This window comes from Delphinapterus leucas, chromosome 1, assembly GCF_059928025.1.
Source record: "Delphinapterus leucas isolate spDelLeu-1000000601 "Yukka" chromosome 1, BTC_Dleu_Yukka2, whole genome shotgun sequence".
NCBI lineage: Eukaryota > Metazoa > Chordata > Mammalia > Artiodactyla > Monodontidae > Delphinapterus > Delphinapterus leucas.
In genome coordinates, this window is record NC_143129.1 from 155,313,965 (window position 1) to 155,334,294 (window position 20,330).

At 44.0% G+C, this 20,330-nt stretch overlaps 1 protein-coding gene across 1 annotated transcript in view; it reads right to left on the reverse strand.

Annotated features, from left to right (window-relative positions):
- CFAP57 (cilia and flagella associated protein 57) overlaps positions 1-20,216 on the reverse strand; it is a 77,998-nt gene extending 57,782 nt beyond the window's left edge. Inside the window, exons 1-5 of the mRNA XM_089894796.1 lie at positions 19,777-20,216; positions 11,765-12,081; positions 9,782-10,068; positions 7,615-7,822; positions 4,443-4,595 (exon numbers count right to left, since the gene is read on the reverse strand). Coding sequence (XP_089750922.1) covers positions 4,443-4,595; positions 7,615-7,822; positions 9,782-10,068; positions 11,765-12,081; positions 19,777-19,933 — 1,122 coding nt within the window. The 5' untranslated portion in view covers positions 19,934-20,216. The remainder of the gene's footprint in view (positions 1-4,442; positions 4,596-7,614; positions 7,823-9,781; positions 10,069-11,764; positions 12,082-19,776) is intronic.
- Between the last annotated feature and the right edge of the window lie 114 nt (positions 20,217-20,330).

Here is a 20,330-nt window from a genome sequence, read left to right on the forward strand (position 1 = left end):
AGGTTAGATTGTTTATTTGAGATGTTTGTTGTATCCTGAGGTAGGATTGTATTGCTATAAACCTCCCTCTTAGAACTGCTTTTGCTGCATCCCATAGGTTTTGGATCATTGTGTTTTCATTGTAATTTGTCTCTAGGTATTTTTTTTTTTCTAGGTATTTTTTGATTTCCCTGATTTCTTCAGTGATCTCTTGGTTATTTACTAACGTACTGTTTAGCCTCCATGTGTTTGTGTTTTTTATGTTTTTTCCCCTGTAATTGATTTCTTATCTCATAGCATTGTGGTCTGAAAAGATGCTTGATATGATTTCAATTTTCTTAAATTTACTGAGGCTTGATTTGTGACCCAAGATATGATCTACCCTGGAGAATGTTCCGTTTGCACTTGAGAAGGAAGTGTAATCTGCTGTTTTTGGATGGAATGTCCTGTAAATATCAATTAAATCTATCTGGTCTATTGTGTCATTTAAAGCTTGTGTTTCCTTATTAATTTTCTGTTTGGATGATCTGTCCATTGGGGTAAGTGAGGTGTTAAAAGTCTCCCACTATTATTGTGTTACTGTCGATTTCTTCTTTTATAGCTGTTAGCAGTTGCCTTATGTATTGAGGTGCTCCTATGTTGGGTGCGTATATATTTATAATTGTTATATCTTCTTTTTGGATTGATCCCTTGATCATTATGTACTGTCCTTCCTTGTCTCTTGTAACATTCTTTATTTGAAAGTCTATTTTGTCTTATATGAGTATCGCTACTCCAGCTTTCTTTTGATTTCCATTTGCATGGAATATCTTTTTCCATCCCCTCACTTTCAGTCTGTATGTGTCCCTAGGTCTGAAGTGCATCTCTTGTAGACAGCATATAGAGGGGTCTTGTTTTTGTAACCATTCAGCGAGCCTGTGTCTTCTGGTTGGAGCATTTAATCCATACACGTTTAAGGTAATTATCTATATGTATGTTCTTATGACCATTTTCTTAATTGTTTTGGGTTTGTTTTTGTAGGTCCTTTTCTTCTCTTGTGTTTCCCACTTAGAGAAGTTCCTTTATCATTTGTTGTAGAGCTCGTTTGGTGGTGCTGACTTCTCTTAGCTTTTGCTTGTCTATAAAGCTTTTGATTTCTCCATAGAATCTGAATGAGACCCTTGCCGGGTAGAGTAGTCTTGGTTGTAGGTTCTTCCCTTTCATCAGTTTAAATATGTCATGCCACTACCTTCTGACTTGTAGAGTTTCTGCTGAGAAATCAGCTGTTAACCTTATGGGAGTTCCCTTTTATGTTATTTGTCATTTTTCCCTTGCTGCTTTCAATAATTTTTCTCTCTTTACTTTTTGCCAGTTTGATTACTATGTTTCTCAGCATGTTTCTCCTTGGGTTTATCCTGTATGGGGCTCTCTGCACTTTCTGGACTTGGGTGGCTATTTCCTTTCCCATGTTAGGGAAGTTTTTAACTATAATCTCTTCAAATATTTTCTCGGGTCCTTTCTCTCTCTCTTCTCTTTCTGGGACCTCTAATAATGTGAATGTTGTTGCCTTTAATGTCCCGGAGGTCTCTTAGGCTGTCTTCATTTCTTTTCATTCTTTTTTCTTTAGTCTGTTCCACAGTAGTGAATTCCACCATTCTGTCTTCCAGGTCATTTATCCATTCTTCTGCCTCAGTTAGTCTGCTATTGATTCCTTTTAGTGTATTTTTCATTTCAGTTATTGTATTGTTCATCTCTGTTTGTTATTTAATTCTTCTAGGTCTTTGTTAAACATTTCTTGCATCTTCTCGATCTTTGCCTCCATTCTTTTTCTGAGGTCCTGGATCGTCTTCACTATCATTATTCTGAATTCTTTTTCTGGAAAGTTGACTATCTCCACTTCATTTAGTTGTTTTTCTGGGGTTTTATCTTGTTCCTTCATCTGGTACATAGCTCTCTGCCTTTTCATCTTGTCTATTTTTCTGTGAAAGTGGTTTTTGTTCCACAGGCTGCAGGATTGTAGCTCTTCTTGTTTCTGCTGTCTGCCTTCTGGTGGGTGAGGCTATCTAAGAGGATTGTGCAAGTTTCCTCATGGAAGGGACTGGTGGTGGGTAGAGCTGGCTGTTGCTCTGGTGGGCAGAGCTCAGTAAAACTTTAATCCACTTGTCTGCTGTTGGGTGGGGCTGGGTTCCCTCCCTGTTGGTTGTTTGGCCTGAGGCGACCCAACACTGGAGCCTACCCAGGCTCTTTGGTGGGGCTGATGGCGGACTCTGGGAGGGCTCACAACAAGGAGTACTTCCCAGAACTTCTGCTGCCAGTGTCCTTGTCCTCATGGTGAGACAGAGCCACCCCCTGCCTCTGCAGGAGACCCTCCAACACTAGCAGGTAGGTCTGATTCAGGCTCCTGTGGGGTCACGGCTCCTTCCCGTGGGTTCCAATGCACACACTCCTTTGTGTGTGCCCTCCAAGAGTGGAGTCTCTGTTTCCCCCAGTCCTGTTGAAGTCCTGCAATCAAATCCTGCTAGCCTTCTAACTCTGATTCTCTAGGGATTCCTCCTCCTGTTGCCGGACCCTCAGGTTGGGAAGCCTGATGTGTCGCTCAGAACCTTCACTCCAGTGGGTGGACTTCTGTGGTATAAGTGTTCTCCAGTTTGTGAGTCACCCACCAGCAGTTATGGGATATGGTTTTATTGTGATTGCACCCTTCCTACCATCTCATTGCGGCTTCTCCTTTGTCTTTGGATGTGGGATATCTTTTTTGGTGAGTTCCAGTGTCTTCCTGTTGATGATTGTTCAGCAGTTAGTTGTGATTCTGGTGCTCTTGCAGGAGGGAGTGAGCGTAATTTAAAAATCAGATAAGAACAAATGTTGGCAAAAATAGAGAGAAATGAGAACACTCGTACACAGCTGATAGGAATATAAATGGTGCAGCACCTTGGAAAACTATCTGGCAGTTCCTTAAATGTTTAAATGTTGAGTTACTACGTGACCCAGCAATTCCACTCCTAGGTATACACCCAGAAGGATAAAAACATATGTCTACAGAAAAACTTGTACACAGATGTTTGTAGCAGCAGTATTTATAATACCTATAAGTCAGAAACAGCCCAAATGTTCATCAACTGATGATTAGACCAACAAAAGTGGTACAGCCATGCAATGGAATATTACTTGGACATGAAAAGGAATGGAGTACAAGGGACTTCCTTGGTGGTCCAGTGGTAAAGAATCTGCCTTCCAATGCAGGGGACGCAGGTACAATCCCTGATCGGGGACCTAAGATTCCACATGCTGTGAAGCAACTAAGCCCATGCGCTGCAACTACTGAGCTCATGCACCTCAAGGAGAGAGCCCACGTGCCGCAAACTGCAGCACCCACGCGCCCTGGAGCCTGCACGACAGAATTAGAGAGGGAAAACCCACATGCCACAACTAGAGAAAAGCCCGAGCACCACAATGAAAGATCCTGCATGCCAAGCACCACAACGAAAGATCCTGCATGCCTCAACGACCCGACGCAGACAAAAATAAAAAAGGAGTGGAGTACTGATACATGCTACCACACGGATGAAACTTAAAAACATTGTGCTAAATGAAAGAAGCCAGTCCCAAGAGTCCACATATTGGTATGCAATGTTCAGAAAAGGCAAATCTATACAGACACAAGACAGTAGTGGTTGGCTACAGCTGGGAGGGAGGCAGATGGGATGGTGGGAGCATAATAGCTAAAGGGCACATTTTTTTTTTAAGTGATGAAAGTGTTCTAAAATTGATGGAGGTAATGGCTGCACAACTCTGAATATACTAAAAACCATTGTATTGTACACTTTAAATAGGTGAACTGTATAATGAATTATAACTCAATACAGCTGTTATTTAGAAAACCACCATTACTGAGAAAGATATATTAAAATCTCCTACGATTGTAGGTGGTTTATTTTCCTTGTTGTTTTGCCAAAGTTTGCTGGATATATTTTGAGTCCATGCTATTAGGTGCATACAAATTTAAAACTAATGTCTGCTTGATGAAGTGAACCTTTTATAAGTACAAAGTGCTTCTTTTTATCTTTAATACCGCTTTTTTGTTGCAATGTCTGCAGTGTATTCATACTGGCTTTCTTTGTTATTTAAAAACAAAAAGCAATGATAAACCTTTACATATATACATCTCTGTGCACAGAAGCAGGTATAGCCGTACATTAAATACCTGAAGTACACTTGCTTGCTGGGTTAAAGACAGGTACAATTTAAATCTGACAGATGTCTCCAGGGTGTTCTCCAAAGAGGCTGCAGCAATCACATTCCCGGGCACCCCTCTGCCCGCCGCCCAGGGTATCGGAGCGCTCCTTACATGGACAACTTGAAATTTGAGTTTCTTTTGCTCTGTTATGAAGTGGTGAGTGAGCCTGCACTCAGGAATTGGATTAAAATTTTCCCACATGGTGACCAGTCCCCGGGCTGGAAGGAAGCGCTGCTGGGAGACTCACCTTGCTGATCTCCATCAGGGACATGGTGATGCTGTAGAGCTGGTTCTTGCTGGTGCTGGCGATCAGCGTTTCCTCAGAGGGGCTGAAGCACATGCAGAGCACGTCCTGTTTGTCTGACTGACTCGGGTCATTGCTCTGTGGGTCCACAGGAATCTGCCCAAGACACAGAACAGCGGTCAGCAATGCCCTCACATTGTCAGGGTGTCCTTGGGCTTTCAGATTCTCTCAGATACTGTAGCTTATAGACTCCTGACCATGCTTCCAGGATCCTCCTCAGATGTGGAGAAGGGAGGGCTTGAGGGGCCTCCGTTCCTGTGGGTTTCCTACTCACCTTTAAGTGATTAGTGGCTGAATAATAAGGCAGCAGCACAGGTGAAACTGATCCATCTGTACGTCTCAGTTTGAGATCCCCCCTCACAACAAGCGTTAGTCTAACCCCGACTCTCGCCCAGCTGTTGGGAGCCCAGTGTGGGCGCCCACCTGCACCAGGTACACAGTGTGTGCTCCAGGGCAGTAGAGGGGAAGGTGGCAGCCCTTCTACCATGTGGAGTGGGTGACAGGGCAGAGAGAAGAGAAGGGGTCACACAGCTCCTGCAGCGGTCTCAGAGGGCCGGGAGCTCCTAGTGGACATTATGAAACTAGATTTCCTTTTCCCTGCTATTTCTCTCCTTCCACTAACAACCAAACTTATTGAAAGGCTGGTCTGCACATACCATCTCCACTTCCCTACCACCCACTCAGTTCTTAATTCCTTATAATGTGGCTTCCACCGCATCATTTACTGAAACTGTTCTCATAAATATCACCAAAGCCTGATGTCCCTGCTCGGCCCTCATCTTCTAGGCTTTTCTAGAGCCTGCAGCAGTGACCTTGGCACCTTCCTCCCTAGAAGGCCCTGGCCTCCTGTGCCGCCCTCCCCCTGCCTGGAGTCCTGTCTTCCTATGTACCCCCTAACCTGTCCTCATGAAGTCTACTCTCACTGCCTCACCAGAACGGCAAGGGCTCTGGGAAGCCCTCCCTGACCACCCCGGGCTGAGTGGGCCCTGATGTTCCCTCAATGTGCCCACAGCACCCGGGGTTCCCTCTGCTGTCACATGCATCACACTGTATAAAGTAGAACGGGAGCCCGCAGACCGAGGACCGTGTCTGTCCCCACGTCTGTCTCCTGGTGCTTGGAGCAGTGCCTGACACATAGCAGGCGCTCAGTGACTGCGCGGTGTGGCCTCACGGTCCTCCCCCAGACAGCGAGGTCCACGAGGGAAGTGCTCATGTCTGATTCACCCACCGCAGGCCACACCACAGAGCCTGGCCCATGATAGCTGCACGGCGGACGTTTGTTGACTGAATGAGTGAAGGACGACACCTTCTCAGTGCCCTGCTGGATTCTCATCCTGTCTCAGTCTTGAAATTAGGAAATGCTAAGTTTTGTCCTCAGTTCTCTTTTTGGCTCTATATTTTTCTCTCTCAGTGATTTTACCTAATATAAGGGTTCAGTGAAAACAATAGTAGTAAAGTAATTACAATAATAAATACTTAAAATAGTATTGACTATGTGCCAGATACAAGCCAAGCGCTATGGGTGTGTATGGGTGTGTGTGTGTGTGTGTGTGTGTGTGTGTGTGTGTGTGTGTGTGGTGGATATATCGATCTCACTCCCAAGGTCTAAACCACATATCCAACTGCTTCATTTTATCCTTGTCTCTGGTCAAATGTCAACATTCCTCAGTGAGGCCTCCCCAGGTCACTCTCTCTAGAACAGAAGCCCCTCTTGCACCCCGTCCTTTCCTGGCTTTATTTTCTTCACAGAATGGATCTCATCCAACAATCTGTTCATATTTGTTTGTTTATTTGTTGACTGAGTTCTAAGGGCAAGTCTTAGTGTGGTTACTTCTCATCTGTATCCCAGCCCCGAGCATAGAGCCTGGCACATAGTAAACACTCAATAAATATTTGTTAAATGAATAAACACACAAAAGAATGACCTGTTTTATAGGCAAAGTAAACTCACAGTGGTCCCCCCGAGTCCCCACCCACCTTGCTCTCACCTCCAGTTTTCGTGCCGTGGCATCCTTTCCCAGCATCCAGCACAGAGCCTGGGCATCTTCCCTGAGAGCTCCTTATCTCTGGCCTCCCACATCTGCTCAGGGAACGTCCTACAGACTTAACCTTCACAAAGGCTCTGTCGGCTTCCCACTGCTGTGATCCTAGACCTCGCTGCCTTTTCGCTTCAGTAACAAAAAAGCCTCAGAACTGATTCCTAACGGTGGCAATAATAACTTGTATCATTTATTAAGCACAGGCACTGCATCAGTGATTACAGAGATGTCGTTTAATCCTTTCGATAACCACAAGGGATAGGCTAGTTCCTTAACAAAGAGACACAGGTTTGCTAGATTCAGCAACTCATGTGAAGTCACTCAGCCAGTAAACCTCAGAGTCAAGTCTAACTCATTCATTGTGTATTTAACCACTTCATATCCAATGCCCCCGAATGGCCCGCACCATGCATCACAGGCAGATAGATTACTTTTCTGAAGCATAATGCTTCTTTGCTGAAAACAGGATGCCTGCCGACGTACATACACACTCCTCAGGCTGGCTTTGCCATCTTTCACCAGCCTTAGCTCCTCTCTTTCCCTTCAAGTGACTTCAGGCTCTTCCACGGGGCAACAGGTGTCTCACAAACACACCACCTGCTCCCTGTCAGTGGTGCCTTTGCTTAATTTTGTTCCTTTCACCTGGAATCCCTGATCTGTTTCTTCCTCTACGACCCTTCCTCAAAGATTATCCTCAAACACCTTGAAGCCTTCCTGGTTCTTCCGCAACCAGATAAGCTCTCTCTCCACAACAGTTTGTGTCACTTATTCCCCAAATATTTACTGAATGCTTGCTGTGTACCAGGTAGTTTTCTTGACATTAAATATCAATATACATTATGGGAACACTGAACTTCAAAGAGAAAATAGAATTTGCCAAAGCCCTCTCCCAGGAGTCAGATCTGGATCTCCTTAATTCTATACCCCAATTCTGTCCAACCCATCCTAAAACTCCCCTCAGGACAAATGGCTCAGCCCTCAGCCCCTCTCCCCGCACCAGACGCCCTGTCAGTGCTCTGCTGTCAGAGAACAAATGCCAGTTGGATCTCAGTATTGCTTCTTCCTCCCCTCCTTACCCGGATTTCCCTGCTCTCACGGTAAAACTCCTTCTCTTCTATCTTCTCAAACAGTAGAACTCTCCCTGGCCCAGCAGAGCAGGCAAATCCCTTGGAATAGGCTGCGATGGCAGATACCTGGGGCAGGGACAGCTGGTGGTGGCTACTGGCCATCACGACCTGCTTGTAGGAAGGGACTGGGGAGGTGATTGTTGGAAATTCGATCAGGCTGGAAAAGAAGACAGCATGTAAAGATAACAGAGACGATTCCAAGGAGATGAGTCCTGCTAGGGATGAGAAAGAAGGGCTGTCCTTGGGTGTGGGAGAAACCAGCGTGAGCCCCTTTCCCACGGCCCAAATGCTCCCCTTTGGCTGGGAATGCTACCTGAGCTCCATGGAAGATGGAAGGTTGTGCATTTATGTGGAAGTCTCACAAACCTGTGTGGTCACTGTTTTCATTGTTATTATCATATTCATTTTGTTGTTTGGAAAAAAGTGGCTCAGAGGGGTTGTTTCCAAGGTCACAAAATTAGTAAAGGGAAGAGCTGAGACTTGGGTTTTTTTGTTTTGTTTTGTTTTTGTTTTGGCCTTGTTGCAAGGCATGTGGGATCTTAGTTCCCTGACCAGGGATGAAACCTGTGCCCCCTGCAGTTGAAGCGTGGAGTCCTAACCACTAGACCACCAGGGAAGTCCCAAGAGCTGAGATTTGAATCCAGGTTTCCATTTCCTCCCTGCCTCCCTTCTCCTTCCTCCCTTCCTTCCATTGTTTCTCTTTCATTCATTCACTCATTCATTCATTCATTCATATAACATTTACTGGAGTTATGCTGTGTTAACAGCTCTGCGAAACAATGGTAAATAAGTTGACACAGTTTCTGCCCTGAGAAGCTGATGGTCTAGGGGGCATGTGATAAGGACTGTTAAGGGCGGCTGAGTAGGATGGGAGCAACCAGTCAGCAGCTAACGAGGGTTTTCTGAGGACAGTTACAGAGGAGCACCACCTATTTGAGATGAGCAGAGGCTGAGAGCTCCCAGCTGAGAAGTGAAGGACAAAGAGGACTGTGTCAGGCATGTGTCTATGTCCGGGGGAGTGGGGTCGGGGTGGGGGCAGACCAAGCCCAGAAGCAGGAGAGTACACGAGGCATGTGCGGTAGACAGGGGTAAGAGCTGATGCTGCAGATGTAAAGAAGGGTCCGAGCAGCAGGGACATGTGGGCCAGGCTCAGGAGTCTGAGCTTTATTCTTGGAGCTCTGGACCCACTGAAGGATGGTGAACCCAGAAAACTGGAGGGCATATGGTCTTATTAGGAAGTTCTCAACATAATCACGATAAGAAAAGGAGACGTCAGTGGCATGGAGGGTGGTGAAAATGGGTGAAACCAAAGTCACTGAGGAAGAGGCATCTACAGTGTGCCATTGTGGTTGAGGGCTCAGGCTCTGGGGTCAGACAGGTCTGGGTTTGAATCCTGACCTGTCATTTAACAGTGCTGTGATACTGGGTGAGGCACTTAACCTCTTTGAGCCTCAGTTTCCTCATCTATAAAACGGGCATGATAATAATATATACTTTTTAGGGTAAGGCTCAAATGAGGATATATATAAAGTGCTTAAGGCAGTGTCTAGAACACACAATGGTACTTTCCAATATGGGTGAGATACGACTGTTATTGGTTGCAGTAGAGGTGAAATAGACAGCTCTATCCTGACCCCCCACTTTAGCCCATATGCTTTGTCAGATTGACCGACAACATTTCCTTGAACTTCCTTGTTGGTCTGGTGCCTCCCACTGAATTGTAAGGTCCGATGGACCTGTGTCCCCAGCACCTAGCAAGATGTCTTGCACACTGCAAGGGCTTGGTGGACATTTTTATTTAATTGATTCAGTAAATTAGGCAGCCATTAGAAAACATATTTTTGAAAATCTGTTGTTTTGAAGACATCATACTAAAACGTTTATAAAATGAGGTTAGGTATAAAAATAAAAAGGATTGTATCTAGGTTACGGTCATAACTTTCAAATTTGTGCTTGAATATGGAAGAACACTAGAAAGACAGAGGGAAAATGAAAAGCATTGATTTTTAAGGTAGAGGGGATAGGAGTGATTTTTAAGGAATGCTGTTTTTGGTGTAATGCTATTACCATGATGAGTGTATTTTTCCAAGAGCTCCTGCCCAGAGGGCGCCGTTACCTCTCGGATTCCTGGATCACCCCCAGGTTCTTCATCTCGCTGGTGGGCTCCCTGACCATGATACTTGTCTCCCAGCGTTGATCTCCAGACTCAAAGAGGAAGAGCCTGCCTGTATCAGTGCCAGCAACAATCTTGTCATCAGACACCCAAGTGTGGGCAAGATAGTTTTGGGGTTCTCCCCTCTGAAAATTAGTTTGCTTCAAGGTTCCCTCAGCAAAACGGAGAAGCTTAAACATCCCATTTCCAGTGACACAAATCTGAGTGTTATCCTGGGGATTGAAGCTCACCTGTAAAATGGGAAGGAATTAAAGAAAAAGATACATAAAACTAAACTTGATGGCATTATTTCCCATTTTACTAATTACGAGTTATCCCAGGTAGCTCATAGGATCTTTTAAATGTCACTAAATCATATAATTTTAAGACCATATTTGACAAGAGGACAGATCTATATCCATTGTATTTGTACAGCCCATGAGTCTTTAACCTAGGAAACCTTCAAAAGTCATCTGACAAAGGCCAAAAAGCAAGATGAGCAGGTCTTGACAATCACCAAACTCTGTGCCAACAAAATGGAATGAAGGCTCAGTTGGAAGCATAAAATGAGGGTTTGGCAGGTTTACGTGCCCTGTTCAGGGCAAAGGAACCACATGTCAGGGACTAAACTTCCTTTATCCCTACCCTCATCTCAATGCGCAGTCATGGGCAGTCAACCTGTCACCTCCACTGGATGGTGAGCACCTGGTGGGGCTGTGGCTTTTTCATCTCTGTATCCCCAGTGCCGGGTTCAGCGCGGGCATCCAATGAATGTTTCCTGGATCTGTTTGAGAGGAGGTGCTCCCTGCTCTGAATAGGATGCCATATCATGCCTTACTGTGACCTGGGTGAAATAACCTTCAGGCTCTACCTGCCTTTGCTCTGATTCCGTGATCAGCAAGCAACCTTCTGACTACTAATTTCATCTCCCAAGGACTCTGTTACCAGGGAGGAAATACACTGGATAAATGCTGTGTGTTCTGGTTGTGACATGCTGGTTCACAAGCCAGACTCTTGTGAGAATAACGGAGTCTGTGCCTGAGATGCTGACTAGCAAATATCTCTGAACGTGAACAGAACTGAGTGCTTGGACTTGGCAAACTGAGCACTAGATCCTAGACCAGGTTGACTGCTCCAAGAAAAGCCTCCTTGGGCCCCAACCAGCCCCCCGACACATCCTCTTCATTTTGCCCTCAAACCACGATAGAAACTTCTGCTCCCCACGTAAGTGCGATTTCATGGACAGCTTCCTAAAGACCTACCACTTCACACCACCTTCCTGAAGTCTTCCCACTGCCCCGCAATGCTGCCCGGAAGAGGCCAGGATCAGGGAGAGACAGCAAGTTTGATCAACCTGCCTCTGGGCTTGACCTGGGACCAGAAAGCAGTTCTGGGCCAAAGTGAAGAACACAGTCCCTGGAATCAGGGAGCCCTGGCTCTGCTAAGTCCTTGGAGCCTCAGTTCCTTCATCTTTAAAACAGAGACAATAGGGGCTTCCCTGGTGGCGCAGTGGTTGAGAATCCGCCTGCCAATGCAGGGGATACGGGTTCGGGCCCTGGTCTGGGAAGATCCCACATGCCGCGGAGCAACTAGGCCCGTGAGCCACAACTACTGAGTCTGCGCGTCTGGAGCCCATGCTCAGCAACAAGAGAGGCCACGATAGTGAAAGGCCCGCACACCGCGATGAAGAGTGGCCCCCGCTTGCCGCAAATAGAGAAAGCCCTCACACAGAAACGAAGACCCAACACAGCCAAAAATAAATAAATTTAAAATAAATAAATAAAACAGAGACAATAATTATGCATACCTTTTATGGTGTTGTGAGGCAAATTTTAAAATGCATTTTAAGAAATTAGCACTATTCCTGACACAGAAAAAGCATTTAATGAGGGACAGCTTGTACTATTTTTTAATAATTTGCACCATACTTCTCGTGCTGGGTGGTACCTGGTAGACAGCATTGTTCTGAGTATCAGTTCTAACGATGGCCATTACTTTCTGTTTTTCCCACAGCCAATAAACAAGGTTTGACTCTGGAGGTGAGGTCTGGGTCAAGAGGTATTTGGAGTCTGGAGAAAAAGCCATGCAAATGAACTTCTGAACTGGGAAGTCAAAATTATTAAGGACTTTGCGCTTTCGGCAAGGAACGGCGGACAGTTCATAAATGGTGATGACGGGTTTTTCTTGCACAGTCTCGGAGATAGCGAGGTATCGCCGATTGGGACTGATGGACAAGGCCAACATGCCCTGACTCTTGTCTGAGCCTGCAAACAAAGGAGAGGGGCTGGTGAGGGGAGATCATGCATTCACCAAGATTCAGCATGAACCAGGCACCGTGGTGGGCACTGCCGAGGCAAGAGGAGAAAAGTGCAGAAATAGGTCATTGTCAATCCCTGTGTCCCTCGGGGCAACTGTGTCTGGGCTATTATGAAAATAACTAGGATGGGCACCTCACTGAGGCCGTGGTGGGAGGATAAGTCAGGGAAGGATTCCTGAAGGAAGATGAAGTGTGGTGGGGAGGTGGGGGTGGGGCACGTCAGGAAGGGCAAAGGTGTGGATGTGAGAAAGGGTATAGATGGAGGGGGAACTGCACATGGTGGGAGATGGCTGAGCATCCCCTGTGAGCCAGGGGTGACCAAAGATGGGTCTGGAGCATGCAGTAGGGTCAGATCAGAGGCCTTTATGCCCTGAGCAGTCAGCACTCAATACTCTTCCTCCACTTTCCAGGCTGGGACGCTAACCACTAGATTCCTCAGCCTCCCTTGCAGTTAAGTGATCTATGTGACATTCTGGCTGAGAGACAGATGCAGAGGTCTGCTGAATGGGCTTTATGGTAAAGCCCGTGCTTCCTTCGAAACCAGGAGGGATGCATTGTATCCATTTTTCAGGAATAAAGAGGCGATATCTGGTGGTCAAGCACTCTTCTTGTCCATGAGGTAACAAGCATGAGAATGAAGTCCATCGGCCTCTAGAGAGCAGAGCCTGATGTAAAGATTAAACTGCAAATGCTTTATTTGGGTAATGTAATCAGGTCTGCGTTATAATTTTCATGGGCCCTAGGCACTTCTGCTTTCATGGGCCCCTTCCTCCATTAAAATATGGTAAAAATTAAACTTTATGACTCACTGGTTTAAAGAAGAATATAATCCATGCTAGATTCACTAGTATTATATTCATTTTTCCCTGATTTTAAAATAAATTAAAATTAAAATATTTTCTTGGGTCCCTAAAAGCATCACGGGCCCCAGGCTGTGCCTCACAGTAATTTGGCCTGATACAAGCCCCGGGCGGGGCGGGTGAGAGAGGCAGGGGAAGCTGTGCTAGAAAGTGACACGTTGGACTCCATGCTGCTGCGTCACACAAGCCGCAGCAAGTTGGACCAGCCCGCGGGCTTCTCTGGAAGGGCTGCAGAGAATACCTGCACCTCTGAGAAGAACCCAGGGTTTGGGTCACTGAGAGCCTTGCATGAGAGTTTGGACTTTACCAGGGAGGCCAATGGGAAGGCCCTGGGAAATTTTAGGAAGGTCCAATGTGTGTTGTAGAAAGATCCCTCTGGCAGCTGTATGGAAGACAATCCTGGAGGGAAGGAAACTTCAGCATGTTATTTCAAAAACCGGGACACATGGCAGCAATGAGCAACAGGAAGGCAGTAGGGGCGATGGGAACAGGAGGTTAGAGAAATGCTAAGGGGTAAAACCAGGAGGACTCAGTGAAGGTGGGGTGAGGGGCTGATGGAGAGAGAGGAGCAATGAATGACATTTAGGTTTCTGGTTTGGTGATGGGAGTGGTGGTGACAACTGGGATGGAACACAGGCTAAGGGAGCTAGGGGCCATGGTGAAGGTCACGTCCACTGTTTTTCACTGAAAATAGCCCATGCAAATATTTCTGATTTAATCATGCTTATTTGCTTTCAGTTTTTTATGATTTCTTATTTAGTTATTTATTTTTTTGCACTGAAGTCTTTAATCCATCTCAGGTTCATGGTGACTCCCCTTTCCCAAACATCAATACCTAACTGGTTATCCCAGCACTAACTACTAATGCCACCTTTATGTTGTATTAAATTCATTTATCCATTGTGTTCATTTATGTGTGTATTACTGGGTTCTGGGATATTTATACTAGGACTAGATTATTTTTGTAATCATATCCTTATCATGTGTTTGGATAGCTGGCATAGTAGGCTCTTAAGGAAAGAGGGAGAAAAAAGGAAATGATAAATTCCATTCTGGATATATTGTGTGTGAGGTACATACTGCAGAACTTTAAAGAGGTCTAGCAGGCAGCTGGATATGATGAAAGCTGGGGGAGATGTTTGGACTGAAATATAGATTTGAGATAAAAGTCATGGGGCTATAAGATATTGATGAAAGAAATAAAAGATGACGCAAACAGATGGAGAGACATACTATGTTCTTGGATTGGAAGAATCAATATTGTGACAATGACTATACTACCCAAAGGAATCTACATATTCAATGCAATCCCTATCAAATTACCAATGGCATTTTTCACAGAATTAGAACCGAAAATTTTTACAATTTGTATGGAAACACAAAAGACCACAAATAGCCAAAGCAATCTTGAGAAAGAAAAACAGAGCTGGAGGAATCAGGCTCCCTGACTTCAGACTATACTACAAAGCTACAGTCATCAAAACAGTATGGTACTGGCACAAAAACAGAAATATAGATCAATGGAACAGGATAGAAAGTCCAGAGATAAACCCATGCACTTATGGTCACCTAATCTATGGCAAAGGAGGCAAGAATATACAACAGAGAAAAGACAGGCTCTTCAATAAATGGTGCTGGGAAAACTGGAGAGTTACATGTAAACGAATGAAATTAGAACACACCCTAACACTATACACAAAAATAAACTCAAAATGGATTAAAGACCTAAATGTAAGGCCAGATACTAAAAAAACTTTTAGAGGAAAACATAGGGAGAACACTTCTGACATAGGTTGCAACAAAATCTTTTTCAATCCACCTCCTAGAGTAATGAAAATAAAAACAAAAATAAACAAATGGGACCTAATTAAACTTAAAAGCTTTTGCACAGCAAAGGAAACCATAAACAAAAAGAAAAGAAAACCCTCAGAATGGGAGAAAATATTTGCAAATGAAACAGTCAACAAGGGATTAATCTCCAAAATATATAAACAGCAGCTCAACAGCAAAAAAACAAACAACCCAATCAAAAAATGGGCAGAAGATCTCAATAGACATTTCTTCAAAGACATACAGATGGCCAAGAGGCACAAGAAAAGCTGCTCAACATCACCAATTATTAGAGAAATGCAAATCAAAACTACAGTGAGGTATCACCTCACACCAGTCAGAATGGCCATCATCAAAAAATCTGCAAACAATAAATGCTGGAGAGGGTGTAGAGAAAAAGGAACCCTCTTGCACTGTTGGTGGGAATGTAAATTGATACAGCCACTATGGAGAACAGTAAGGAGGTTCCTTAAAAAACTAAAAATAGAACTACCATATGACACAGCAATCCCACTACTGGGCATATACCCTGAGAAAACCATAATTCAAAAAGAGTCAAGTACCACAATGTTCATTGCAGCTTTATTTACAGTAGCCAGGACATGGAAGCAACCTAAGTGTCCATCGACAGATGAATGGATAAAGAAGATGTGGTGCATATATACAATGGAATATTACTCAGCCATAAAAAGAAACGAAATTGAGTTATTGGTAGTGAGGTGGATGGACCTAGAGTCTGTCATACAGAGTGAAGTAAGTCAGAAAGAGAAAGACAAATACCGTATGCTAACACATATATATGGAATCTAGAAAAAGAAAAAATGGCTCTGAAGAACTGAAGAAGGGCAGGATAAGAATAAAGACGCAGATGTAGAGAATGGACTTGAGGACACAGGGAGGTGGAAGGGTAAGCTGGGACGAAGTGAGAGAGTGGCATGAACATATATACACTACCAAATGTAAAATAGATAGCTAGTGGGAAGCAGCCGCATAGCACAGGGAGATCAGCTTGGTGCTTTGTGACCACCTAGAGGGGTGGGATAGGGAGGGTGGGTGGGAGACGCAAGAGGCAGGAGATATGGGGATATATGTATACATATAGCTGTTTCACTTTGTTATACAGCAGAAACTAACACATCATTGTAAAGCAATTATACCCCAATAAAGATGTTAAAAAATAATCTGCAAACAGTAAACGCTGGAGAGGGTGTGGAGAGAAGGAACCCTCCTACACTGTTGGTGGGAATGCAAACGGGTACAGCCAGTATGGAGAACAGTATGGAGGTTCCTTAAAAAACTGAAAATAGAGTTACCATATGATCCATCAATCCCACCCTGGGCATATAACTGGAGAAAACCATAACTGGAAAAGATATGTGCACCTCAATGTTCACTGTAGCACTATCACAATAGCCAAGACATGGAAGTAACCTAAATGTCCATAGAGAGAGGAATGGATAAAGAAGATGTGGTGCATGTATACAATGGAATATTACTCATCCATAAAAAAGAACAAAATCATGCCATTTGCTGCAACATGGATGGACCTATAGATTCTCATACTGAATGAAATAAGTCAGATAGAGAAAGATAAATAACATATGATATCGCTTATATGTGGAATCTAAAAAAAGGCTACAAATGAACTTATCTATAAAACTGAAATAGAGTTACAGATATAGAAAATAAACTTATGGTTACTGAGGGGTAAGGCAGAGGGAGGGATCATTTGGAAGACTGGGATTGATACATACACACCACTATATATAAAATAGATAACTAATAAGGACCTACTGTATAGCACAGGGAACTCCACTCAGTACTCTGTATTGGCCTATATGGGAAAAGAATCTAAACAAGAGCGGATATATGTATTTGTATAACAGATTCACTTTGCTGTACACCTGAAACTAACACAACATTGTAAATCAATTATACCCCAGTAAAAATTTAAAAAAAGAAAAAAAGAAAGGAAGGTGGAGAAACAAGAAGGAACAGTTAACAAAAAGTTGGTATACAAACAAACACTGTATAAAACAATAAAAGAAATATTTACTTTTGGCCTTTAGAAAAAAATTTTTTAAAAAGTCACGGTGTGGAGTTTAAAGTGTGCACATAGATGAGATTGCCTGGAGGACGGAAAGGGCAACAGTTCACTCCCTCCTCTGCGCTTTTGTACCAGGGCTGTACTTGGCCTAGCAGGTGTGCTGCTCATTTACATAGTCCCGCTCATTTGAATACATACCTGTCTCCACTACAATACTGAGAGCTCCTGGTCTGGCTTTCTTGCTTATTCATTCTTTCAATCACCAGCGCCTGCCACCAATATACGCTGACTGCAGAGTCTGTAAATGCTTTCTCATTGTTTTAACCCAGTCAGTGACTGATTCCTCCTTGAAATACGTTCACCTCTTGCATGGATTTCCTCTTATCTTTCTGGCTACTCCTCCAAAGACTCTTTTGCAGGTTGTTCCTCATTTCCCTGGCACTATATGTCGGAGGGCCCCAGAGCCCAATCTTTCACCTTCTCTTTCATAAACATATTCACTCCTTGGGGGATCCAATCCATTCTAAGGACCTAATATTTCACCTCCATGCTAATGACCCTCAAATTTCTATCACCAGCCTGGACCTCTCTCTCTCTTGAACCCAAACCTGACATCAAAGTGCTTGCTTAGGATCCCATCTGCATATTTAGCAGGCATCTCAGTCTTCCCATGTCAAAAACTAACCTCCTGATACGCTCCACAAAGCCTGCTCATTCTGAAGTCTTTCCTGCTTCAGTTAGCAGCAACTCCATCCTTCTGGTTGCTCAGGCCAAAACCCTTGCTTTTTCCTTTTCTCTTCCACCTACATCAGGTCTATGAGGAAACCTGTCACCTTCACCTTCAAAATACAGGCAGGCTTTGATCTCTTTTCACCACCCTATTGCCTGCCACCTGCTGCGAGCCACCATGTTCTCTCAGCTGGATTATATTAATAGCAATGGTCTCTCAGCTGGTCTCCTGCTTCCTCCCTTGCCCCTCCTTAAATCTATTCTCTGTACAGTAGCCAGAAGGAACCTGTTGAAACATAAGTCAGATCATGTCACTCTGCTCAGAATCCCCCCTCACCCCCCGCCCCCACCCCCCCACCTCTGCTGGCTTCTCACTTCACTCAGAGTAGGAGCCCTTGACCTCAAAGCCCATGTGACGTTGCTCCCATTACTCTGCCTCACCTCTCACTCCTCCTCCATTTACTCCACTCCAGCCACACTGGCCTCCTTGCTATTCCCCTAACACACTCAGCACCCTCCTAACCCAGAGCCTAAAAGGTGAGAGGCAAATGTGTAGAGCACCAAAGAGATAATACAGGAGAATAAGCTTGGGGTAAGGGATGATTCCTTAACAAGACACAAAAGGAAAAAGTTGACACATTTGACTTCATTAAAACTAAGAATTTCTGTCCATCATACCATAAGGAGGAAGAAAACACAAGCCTCAAACTGGGAGAAATTATTTGCTTTATATATATATATATATATATATATATATATATATATATAATATATATATATATATATATCTGACAAAGGATTAGCATAAACTATAAAGTGTGCCCATAAATCAGTAAGAAAATTACCCCCAAAAAACACAGAATATGGATAAAAGACTTAAGACATTTCACAGAATGAGTAGCCCCTTAACCGTGTGAAAAGTTATTCGTCCTCATTTGTACTAGATAAATGCACATTAAAACCACAATAAGATGCCCTTTCTTAAGCATCAGATGAGCAAAAATTAGGAAATAGAAACTAGAAAGATAGCAAATGGGGGTGAGGTTGTGGAGGAATGGCAGTGTGAATTGGTACTGCCACATTACCCAGTAATTTTAGTCCTGGTGTGTGCCCTGGAGAATCTCTGCACAAGTGGATAAGTACACATGTGCAAGAATGTTTATAGTGGCATCATTTGAAATAGCAAAAAAAGTTCATTCCCAAATGTCCATCAACACTAGAATGGATAAATATACTTGAGAATTAGAGTCCTATGAGTAATAAAATGAACTCACTTAATATGTATCAAGATGCATGAATGTCAAAAGTATGTCGTTGAAAAAAAGAAGCAAGTCACAGAATACATACACTATGGTTACATTTATATAAAGTTGGTGAAGAGCACAAACAAAAAGGATACCTTACATAAGGCCACACAGATAGAGATGTGGTAAAATTACGTAGAGAAATAAGGGAATAATTACAAAGTCCAGGATGGAGTGAGAGTCTGCATGTGTGAGAAGAATGAAGTCAGGGAGAAACACTGGAACTGGTAATGTTCTATTTACTCTCCTGTTGGTGGGTTCACAGATCTTCATTTTATTATCGTTCTTTAAATATTACATATATGTAGTGCACAGTCTTTTGTATGCAAGTCACAATAAAACATGTTGAGTGCAAAAAAGAGTGGAAAAAGAGAGTAGGTGGTTAAGCTGTGGAAATCATGTATATTATTAGCAGCACCAATGCAAACGAAACCAAATGTTACAGTATACAGACGGTTATGTGTGACTTGGGCTGAAATCTCCAGTGTCTTCACCATACATGGGTTCAAAAGGTGCTGTCATGAAAGTGGTGTACTCTGGAAAACTGTTAGAAAACTCAAAAAGTGGCCCTGGTGACGACAAAGACAATGAGACTGAAGATGCATGAAACTCTTTAAAAGAATTTTTTCATTAAATCACAGTGAAAAAACGTACTTTTAAATTAACATGATTTTACATGTGATTTTAACTATGTATGATTCATTAATCTATACATTAAATAAGGCAAGTAGACATGTATTTCTTCTACATTTATAGAACTATATATATATTCAAGTTGGCCAAAAAAGTTTCCTTTCAATCGTCGTGTCGGTATTATGGGGTTATATTTGGCATACACGGTTATGTATGCGTCAGATTGGAAAGCGTTTTACCTGGAATGAATTTTTGCCACTTCTGATCCACGTTGTACTTCACACAGTGATTTCCTGAAGGAAATATAATGATCTGTTCATCGAAGAAGAACACATTGTTGGACACGTGGGATCGAAGACCAAAAACATGCAGCGACTGAGCTACCACAGTGGACATGGTCCCAGTAAGGAGTTTCGCTGAAGATGCAGCGCAGCTGGTGAGCCTGGAGAAGCGCGTCACCCCGCCCACATTACCGTCCCCGCCCCCGCGACACGCCCCTAGATCCTCCCCTGGACTCCTCCTCCGCCCCCTCCCCCCAGCAACCTTCTCCCGCGCCCCCGACCCCTCTCCTGCCTCTCCTCTTTCCTTTGGCCTTCGTGGCTTCCTGCTCCTCCGGACGACCCCGAGGGACCGTTCCCACCTGTCGCTTCTGCTCTCTAGATCATCAGAGCATGCGTGTATACAGGGTACTACGCCTACGAATCCCAAGCAACGCTGCACTCACAGACGCCGGAGCGGTTCCTATAGCAACGGGAAACCGGAAGTGTGTCAGCAGCCGGAAGCGGAACTCCTA